A 10,038-nucleotide genomic window follows, 5' to 3' on the forward strand; every position below is an offset into this window, starting at 1 on the left:
ACTTTACTTTGTAACGGTCTTAATATTTTTTTATGTGTTCTTTTTCTCTGCATCCAACATTTTGTTCTTTACAGCTTTTACTATTCCTCTGGCTCCAGGAGGAATGTTTTCATTATCTCAGATTTTTCTGGGCTGACCATTCTGGTTTTTGGTCCACCTTTGTTTGCTAATTTCTCCTCTGTTTTTTAGCTGAGCAGAATTAACTGCCAATAAACCAATATTTTGGTTTTTCTGTGATTCTTTAGCTGAACTTTTCTTGTCCTGTAATCCATATCTTCAGCTATCTTGTTATGTGGCAAACTGTATTAAAGTGATTAAAAAGAAGAAGTTTTCCTCTTTTGGATTCATAAGTATTATAATTTCTTCAGGTATTTAAAATTACTGTGTAAGGAAAGGTGGATGTAATACTTTTGTAAGGGGTTAAATAATGTAAGAATGTAATAACTTGGTTTTATTCAGAATTTTAGAAAAATTGTTTCACTTGAGAAAATTGCTTGGAGTGTTATATCTCTGCACATATTTTATACAGCATTTTAGTGCACCTGGGAGGGCTGAGTACCAAAGACAGCAAGGTACTAAACCAGCTGTATTGCTATAAACCAAAAGAAATTACATCTAAAATGCCCAGAGAAATAATTTGCTGTATAATTTCCGTGTGCATATCCACCATCTCTTTGAGATCTCTAAGAGAGGAATTATCCTGCTCTTTTCCTTGACAGATGTTGGAATTGAAGGCTAAGAGAACCTGGGCAAAGAGGGCAATCAAGTGAGAATTAAATCTTCCTCCTGTGGTACATATAGGAAAACAGGAATAAGCAAAAGTTTAAAATGAAAAGAGATGGAATGTTAATAAATTCAAATAAATACATGCAGAAAAACCCCTTTGTTCTCTATGGAAAGCCATGTGCCTTCAAAAAAAAAAAGGCAGTTAAAGAAAGGGTGCATCCTGTTCAATTTCAAATATTACACCTTTGAATTAATGGAGGATAATGTAAAAATATTTCTGAAACAGACAATGCTGTTTGCAAGAGATATCAATGGACACCATTCTTTATCCCTGAGTAATGGAAAAAAAATGATATATTATGTGTTTCTTTTTGTGCAATTTCAATGCATTTTTCTCCTCCTAAAATAACTTTGACTTCCTAGCCCTGGCTTTGGCCACGTGAATTTATTTCAAATTCTTTCATGTTAATGCTTTTCTTTTATATGTTTGCCTTTGTTCTGTATCTGAGTGCCAGCAAGGCCTGTTCTCTAGATGGAAAAGACAGAAAAGTATTCTTTTTGCAGCATCTCTGAACAATTTCTGCAACTTTATCTATGCAGTCTTTGTAAACGGAACTGCTACCTTTAAGAATAAATCTAATGTGGATGTATAGGCTTTCAGGTGGTATGGAGAGCATCTGTCTGAAAATTTATTCTCATTTATGTAGATTTGGAAAGGACTTTCTCATTTGTTTACTCTATGCAGGGATGTTCAAAATATCTTATCCTTGATATTATTTAGCATCAAACACCTCATACCAAATAAAACCAGGATGTATTTTTGGTAACTGAGGAACAGCAGGTCCTGAAGGGTTTAAAATAGATGACATATGATACCAAGAATAGCCCAGTGCAACTTAGCCAACCTGAGAAACTATTCAAAGAGCAAACCAAAATGGAGGGCACTTCTATACTCCATTCTTTCACTAACATTTATTTTGCCATTTTTGCTTTGTTTTGCTTCAAGCTTTTAATTAAGATTTCCTTGGCTTTGCTGACCCATTTCTATATTGTTAAAGGCAACAGAAAAGAAGCTGCCAGGATAGCAGAAGAGATCTATGGAATAGTCCCAGGTAAAGTAAAAATATGGACTCTAACATTTAAATGTTTATTTACCACATTTTTGTAACTTGAGGATTTAAATCAGTGAGTCGCCATGAAATGAGGGATTTTTTGCTAAATGCAGGGGTAAATGTTTAACCTGAAGTGCTTCCCATTTCTGGGGTCTTTGCAGTGTCAGTATGTGTTGGCATGGCTTAGGTGTGCAAAATATGAGACTCCAACAATTACCCAGCTAGAATGAGGACAGCATTTGGTCAATGCACTATGGTAAATAAAAATACTCTTTTCAGTACAAGGTGGTTACAGATTGTTTTACTAAACATCCAGTTTTGCTGCCAGAGAATATTTAGGGAAAAGTATTAGCATGTTGATTTTCAGAAAGGAGATACTAGGAGGATATAACTAATGACTTTATGAATCCAAGCAAAGAAGCCTTGTTTTGTTAAATCAGATGATAAAAATGAATGCAGCTAAAATTGTTCTGAAAAATACACAGCACAAGAATACGTTGTATTTCATAGGTTACTCATGGTTTTGTTTTTTTCAAGTGATTTTAGTCCTTCAGATCATAATAATGAATAGGCATGTGCTTGCATTCCTGTTAATTCCACTAATTAAAATGACATGGTATTTTCAATTTACTGCTAATGAGGGCTTATTTTCCTAGCTGCAGATTCTGATCAGCATTGTGACATCACACATTTCTGTGTGACTCATTTGTTGGGCACTTGCTTTGTGACTGTGCCATCATGAACAGGCACAGGAATGGCATCAGAGCACAGATGGTGTGGGGTGGCCACACAAAGCAGGGAGATTAACATCTGGCCAAGAGAAATACTGCAGCCAAGCATTTTTGACAAAGCCTTTATGAAGCCTGTATATATACAGGCATGTCTTGGTTATTAATTTATTTTTTATTCTCTAGAATATAATTCCAGTCATTTGTTACTGTCATTTTTTTCCAAGCACCTTTATGCAATCATAATCTGACACGTGGTGAGCAGCAGTTTTTCCTTCAAGCTTTTCCTTCAGGTTCTTATTGAGGTGCCTTGGAATTCAGCAGGCTGTAACATATTTTTATCTGCAAGTTGCCATTTGCAGAAAGTCATTAAGGATAATCTTACAAAATGTGAGATCATGTGATGTTGTTGCTGGGGCACTATATCATATTACAGCCAGAGCTTCACAACCTTTTCTCTTTGCAGTGAAGTAGCACAGCAGCAGCAGGGCTGGATAATTTATCTGTAGGCATTTGAAAAGAGCACTTTCAGTCATGTCACTCCCAGCTGAGCAGGGGAGAAATGCTCCATATGGGAACTATATTTGCCACACGTTTCAGGGAGGTAGGTTGTGGTGGGAGTGTGCAGAGTGAGTGTTGTCCTGAGGCTGTGTGTGCACACACATGCATTGGAAATGCCCTGGAAATGCATGTGAGAGCACGCACTGCACGAGCTATACTCTGCATTAAAGGTTAAATAAGGCCCTGGAGCTCTGTTTGAGTAACTCCTGAATCTTCCTGCTGTGTGAGGGCTCTGGGCTTTGTCACTTGCAATGTCTTCTGGCTTTCTGAACTGAGCTTGCCTGTTTTAGTCGCCAGCGTGATGAGAGGTGTGGGGTATTTGGGGGGTTTTCAGGATGGCGTTTTTTGGTCTCTACTTGGTGCCTGTTTCTGTCATTTTGACTGATGTGTCATTCATAGCCTTGCTATATATTGTGCCAGCTGGTCTTTCCATGCCAATTTCCTGCCTTAGGAGCCCAGGAAGTGCTCTGTAAATAAATGGAAACAAAAGTAATTACTTTTGTTTCCATTTATTAAAAAGTAACTCCAAGAGCTGAAGTGCATCCTGGTCCTTGGGTAACAAAAGGAGACTCCTTCAGCTAAGGGCAAAACCTCTGCTGTATCCTTGGCCTCAAGTCCCCATGGATGTGTCCATGCCTCTCATTGATTTCTCCCTGCCTTGGGTAGCATGTGAAATGGAGATAAATCACCCTTTCCATTCTCTCTGGTGTGCGGCATAGCTGAAAAAATTAAACAGGACAAGGGTTTCAGATCCAGTGCCCATGGGTTTGCTGTACAACAGAGCATGAATGCAAACACTGGTATTGCCTCTGTCCTGTGGCACTGGAAATGCAGCTGGCCTTTGGAGAAACACTGACTACACACTGTGTCACAGGATGGTTATGAATTTTAACATAGGACAAGTAAATTTGCTCTCTATTTGAGTGGCAGGGATTTAACCTGAGCTGAATGTCTATGCCTGTAGGTAGTAGCTAGGCTAAAGAATTATTTTTCTTGGCTCATAAATAGATTAGGATAAGAAAAAGGGCAAGCAAGCCTACGTGAAGGAGTCTGAACAGTTCAGCATCTCAAAATTATTAAACAAGAAAAGTAAAGCCCTCAGGCAGAATTTGTTTTTCCATGTATTTTCTGAAATATTTCAGTGAAGAGAATGATTAAACCTGTTACATGGTAGTCTGAGAGGGAGGATGTTATTTATGAAATTGTCAGTTCAGGAAATAAAACTGCCAAGGACATGCCAGAATTCATTTGATGGACAAGTCAACCCTACTATGAGGCTCTTAACAAAGTGTCAGAGAAGCTGGGATGCAATTTGTGACAAGAGCTCCCGAGGAAAGGTGGAGGCTGATACAGTTTTGAGTAGGAGAATTGCAGGGTTCTGAAGTCTCCATGTGAGACCCAGCAGCACTAAACTCGTGATCTTTGATGAAACATGTTTTTAGCTGTTCATTTAAAAGTCCTGCCAAGAAGCTTTTGCTTAGATCCCTTAGTGAGCAGCCAGCTTTCTCAGGATTGCTGATCCCTCAGCTGCTCTGCTGAAATTAATTCATCAAACAGTTCCACCCCTAAGCCCACATTGATTTCAGTCCTGATCTGCATTTACACGTGGCTGTGCTTCCCCTGTCCTCCCAAGATGTGCTTTTGCTGCATCCCTGAATTAGCTCCATGCATTTGCTGTTTCAGGCAGCTGGGCAGACCGGTCCCCTCTCCATGATGCTGCCTTCCAGGGACGCCTTCTCTCTCTGAAAACCTTGATTGCACAGGTAAAAGCCCACAGGGAAAGGAAAGGCTGGGAAGCAAGGTGGTTTCACATGAATTGCATTTATGGGCTGGTGAGCTGGTAATAGACTGCAACAGGGCATAAGAAATATGGCTGTATGAATAATATATCAGCACAAACACCTCTGGGCATGTTTTGGTTTGCTCAGTTAATAAGCTGGGGACAAGCCTGGGACAAAGACTATCGCAGCTTGCAGCTTGCTGTATAATAAATAATGATCCTTGTGCTCTTTCTCAATGATGAACCATGCAACCAGGCTTGAGAATAAGGACAATAAATATATAAATGTAGGCTATTAGAAAAAACCAAAAAGTAAAAGACATGCCTTATAAAAGGCATCTTGCCTTTTATAGTCAGCCTAAACCCTCTGCTCCAAAAAGAACCGAAAATTCAGGCAAAAGGAAGAGAGGAGGAGGAGGGAATACATGGGAAGGAAAATAAGCTGGATATGAAAAGACTTTATGGTTCTTTGTGCTCTGCCAATCATCTTCCTTACTACCTTTGCTTAAACTCAGTGTCCTCATCTAGCACAAATAGGTTACTGTCCCCCTCTCCTTCTTGCCCCCAAGGCAACTGCAGGGAAATTAATTCCCTGGCTGTAAAGATTTTGACTTGGCTATCAGATTTTATAGTCAAAGTAAATAATTACTAGCAGAGGTCAGATCTCTAATGGACAACATCCTCCAGGAGTGGAGCTGCCAGTGTGAAAGCCTCCTCTCCAGACATCTCTTGAGGCACGGCTGCAGCTAAAAAAGAATGCTGTTTACAGACAGTATTTGCCCTCCCATTTTCTGATCCCTATTTCCTTCACCTGCTGACATAAAGTGATTTTTATGGAAAAGGAAGTGATGGAGGTTAGAGATCAAAATAAAGAGGCTTTATTCATTTAGGGATTTGATGGTTTTCTGACCCCTCTATCTCCATTTATGCTGACCTTACACCACTTGCTTCGTGGAGCACCCAGTGTTGTGGCTGTTCACCAGATGCCCTGGTTATGCACTGCTCATGGTTGTGCACTGAGGAAGCACCCACTGGTGTGGTTATATCATTTAGTTAATCCACTGTTTCTCCTTTTCCTGAAGACATTTAATTTTGGGAGTAAAAGATGAAGGTCCTTGCTGATGAAAAGAGATCAAGGCAGCAATGTCTGTAGAGCCTGAACTGGAGCTGAGTCACCACAGATTGATAAATGCAGGGATGAAGCTGTTCATGCAGCAGCATAATCATTGCTCATTGCTTTCCATATAGTTACGCTACTAGCCTGAAATGAAGTATGGGACTGTACTTGAGTGTCTGTGGGACACTCAGAAGTCTCTACTGCAGCACCACAGCTTTCAAGAAAGCCACTGAGGCTGTGCCTGCACAGGGAATGCCTGGTCACAGGGAGGTGATGTAGTGCTGTCGTTTTCAAATGGCTCAAGAACTCATCAATGCCTTTTTCAATGGCTGAAAAAAGATTTTGAATTTTCATGTACATTGAAAACAAGGTTTATCATGAGTGATGTTTGGCAAACAGCCATTGTAAGATCTACAACTTATTCTTCATTTTGTAATGGAAGGAATTGCTGGTTTTCCAAGATACCAGTGCTTATTCTGTCACTTGATATGACTGAGTTTTATGTGTTAAAAATATATAAAAATGTATATATGAATAATGATTGAGAATAGGTCTCCTTATTAGGAGTCTCTAGAAGAAATTAATCTTGAAGGAATATGCTGATCACAAAGTATGAAACCACCACACAATTAGAAAATGGAATAATCTCTATTTTTTCAAGGTTTTGTCTTTTCCCCTAGCACCATTGTAATGCATGAGAAATTTTACCGACAACTTTTACATTAATAATATTTTCACATGACTGAAAAAGATTGTTTTTCTATCATGTAATGCTTAGCCTGAAGTGTTTACAGTGCTGTTAATGCTCACGGTGTCAGGACTGCTGCCTTTTTTGCTGTGTGAGGTTGCTCCCAGGTTCTCCTTCCTGCCCATTGCATTGGGTACTGTGTACCAAAAAGTGCATTGCTGCCATCTCGTGAGCTGCCCTGACTATAGCACGTCAGGCAGACACCAGCAGTGCTTCAAAATATGACATCAAGCAAAAAATGGAGCTGCTTCCAGGCCTGTTCTCACACATGGCTGTAAAATTCTAATTACCAGGAGATTTAGTTGCATTCAGAGGAAAGCATGTGTAACAACTGCTTTTCCCTTTGTGAATATTTTTGGTTTGTCTTTGTGCAGGAATAGATATGGCAACTGTTAATTAGGGAAACACCTGAAATAAGGCATTCAACAGTGATCAACAGGAAATCTACAGTGATTTGTAAATCACTGTTCTTTCTTCCTGTAAAACATTTCCTGGATGGTCAGATAAGAGGAACTGATTTGTGGGTGGGATTTGACTCATCTCTCTTGTAGGTTTACCAGGTACTTATTATCTCTGAGTGAAACACCCTTGGGTTCCCCATGTAGTGAATGAAAGAACTTTTAGGATACAATTTGTCTGCCCTACTGGAAACAGCTGCTTTAGCACGGGATGAAGCATAGCATAGGGAATCCTGTTTCCACCCATTGAACTGCTGCCAGCTCCAGCTGAGCTGCAAATACCTGTGCCAGAAGCGTGAAAAACGCCAATCACTTGTTTTTAAAAATTTAAAAAGTTTATTGATAATAAAATGGTTATAAAAATAGCAATATAATTAGAGTAATAATAATTTGGACAATTTGGATTAGGACAATATGAGACAATAGAAACAAAGAGTTACAGATGTCCAGGTGCCTTTCTCTGGGCAGCACAAACCCAAAAAGGACACAGGTTAACAGAGGATTAACCCTTAAAAACAATAACCTGTTGTATATTCATACATCTCATACATGATGCATAAATTCCATTCAAATACAGGATTCTGTCTGGTCATTGTCAACTTCTTCCTCTTAATCCTAATGGCATCACCTGGCTGTGCGAGGTGGGAAGAAGTTTGTTTCTTTTGATAAGGGGGCAATAAATTCTTTTTCTCTGAAAGATTTACATGTCCTGTGGCTGCTATCTCGGGGTGAGTCTTTTCTTTAGAAAAAAGTATCCTACATAGCATAGTTTGTATTTTAACATCTTGTTATAACCTAAAACTATATTTAATGCACTACTTAGGAGAATTAATACAGCATAACTTTCTAACACAACACATATAATATCTAACATATTTAATGTTTGCGAAAAGCCAATCATAAAATACACATTTTTCAAAAGAAGCATCCTCATCATTCAGGGAGCTGAATCCCTCCAGCTGTAGCTCCTGGTGCAGGCCTAAATAGGGAAGGAAATGCTACCCTTACAAGTTAAAGAAATGTGATGCCTTTCCTGCAATTGACAGTGCATATAAAGAGCTAGAAAAAGAAGGCATAGCTTGTGATTACTCTCTCTTTAACCCCATCACCAGCTGTGGTTTGTGGGGACGAGAAATGACTGAACAGGACCAATGTCACCTGAGCCCTTTCCCTGACCCTCAGCCCTGCCACGGGCGCCCCAGCAGCCCTGCAGGAGCTGGGCAGGGCAGGGCAGGGCTGTCCCCTCACTCCCTGCTCCTCTTGCAGGGTTTCAACGTGAACCTGCTGACCACAGACCGTGTGTCAGCTCTCCACGAGGCCTGCCTGGGTGGGCACGTGGCCTGTGCCAAGGTGCTGCTGGAAAATGGTGCCCAGGTGAGTCCTGGGGATGACTGTGGGACAGGGGCACCTGGGAACGGATGCTCCCTGCATCAGTGGGGATGTTGGATGTGCTGTCCAGGTGGCAGGGCCAAGATGCAGGTGGACATCTCAGACATGTGGAAAAACATAACAGTGTTCTGTTTCCCTGGGTGATAGATTTGTCTCCCCCTTGTGTCATCCCTTTATTCTCTTTTGTTTTCCCTTTGTGTGTGAAACATGGTCACGGTTGATGGAAAACGAATGAAAGATGCTAAGTGAAATAACCTTGAAGAAAGTAACTCACACCTTTGCCCTCCCCCTCCCCCCTCAGCAGTGATCACTGGAATTACATCTGGTTTTCTATGGGAAGGTTTGGGAGTCTCACGTAAGTAAAAATGGATGTGCTTGAAGCAATGAAACATTTTATCTGCTGATAAAATAACAATTCCCACAGCTGGACATAAGGCAGAGTACATGTTCACAATAGAGACTAAGGAATGGGTGAAATATATAAGGATATTTTTATGTCAGCTGGGTTTTCAAGTAAAATTCATATGGCAAGAAACTAAGCAGCACCAAAACAGTCAAGAGGCTTCCAGTGCCTCCAGCAGCTTCAGTCACACCTGCCTGATGGCGCTGAGAGGAGCGAGGCTGGTGGAAATTTTACAAATTGGCATGTGCTTGCATAATCCATTACTCCTCTCCAGTGGGCCACAGAGTTAAAGACATACAAATTTGCTTTGTAAATTGGCCCTGAGGGCTTTCTACGTCGTTAAACACAGCATAAACAGGGGTATGGTGTGATTCCTGGGCTGTTTTCTGCAAGGCCAGGAGTTGGACTCCATGATGCAACTGATCACTTCCAACTCAGTTGTGATTCTGTGGTCTACAGCTCTGCTGTCCCAATGGAGAATGGCAATAGTGGTTCTCGCCAGGTCTTTACATCAGAAGTTGGGGAAGAAAATTTCTGGTTTGCATAGACACACATGCATATCAACTCCTTCAAGCTCCTTTTCTGTTTGGGATTATGTTTCTACGAAAATTTCTTGTGCTGGAAATGTGTTTTCCGATGAAAGTGTTAAACAGAAAGTAAATGTTTTCATTTAAAAAGCAAAGCCATTTTCATTTGAGGGTGTTCCACCTTGAAGCTGGTGCAAACTAAACAATCTTGAAGATACTCAGCTGCTTCACATTAAAAAAAAGAGAAAAAATAAAAATTGCATTTTTTAGCAGCTCCAGCAGGAGCATTCAGAGCAGGCAGGGTTTCTGCCTTATGGCACTAACTATCTGGGAAGGAGGGCAGACATAAAAGGAGAATGTTCTATATGTTATGCCACAACATATAACTCAGAAAGTTGTAAATAAATTAATACCTGCAATTAAACAAGGTGAGAGTCTCACTCTGGTGCAGGTCTGGTGTGCACAGGAGGCGTGTTGCAAGGGCATTCC

At 40.4% G+C, this 10,038-nt stretch overlaps 1 protein-coding gene across 1 annotated transcript in view; it reads left to right on the top strand.

The window, feature by feature from the left end:
* The first annotated feature begins 1,660 nt into the window (after nucleotides 1–1,660).
* The window catches only part of ASB11 (ankyrin repeat and SOCS box containing 11), a 13,286-nt gene continuing 4,908 nt past the window's right edge, over nucleotides 1,661–10,038 (top strand). Inside the window, exons 1-4 of the mRNA XM_005426166.1 lie at nucleotides 1,661–1,838; nucleotides 4,811–4,890; nucleotides 8,497–8,608; nucleotides 8,704–8,709. Of these exons, the coding sequence (XP_005426223.1) occupies nucleotides 1,661–1,838; nucleotides 4,811–4,890; nucleotides 8,497–8,608; nucleotides 8,704–8,709 (376 nt within the window). The remainder of the gene's footprint in view (nucleotides 1,839–4,810; nucleotides 4,891–8,496; nucleotides 8,609–8,703; nucleotides 8,710–10,038) is intronic.

This window comes from Geospiza fortis, unplaced genomic scaffold (genome assembly GCF_000277835.1).
Source record: "Geospiza fortis unplaced genomic scaffold, GeoFor_1.0 scaffold285, whole genome shotgun sequence".
Taxonomy (NCBI): Eukaryota; Metazoa; Chordata; class Aves; order Passeriformes; family Thraupidae; genus Geospiza; species Geospiza fortis.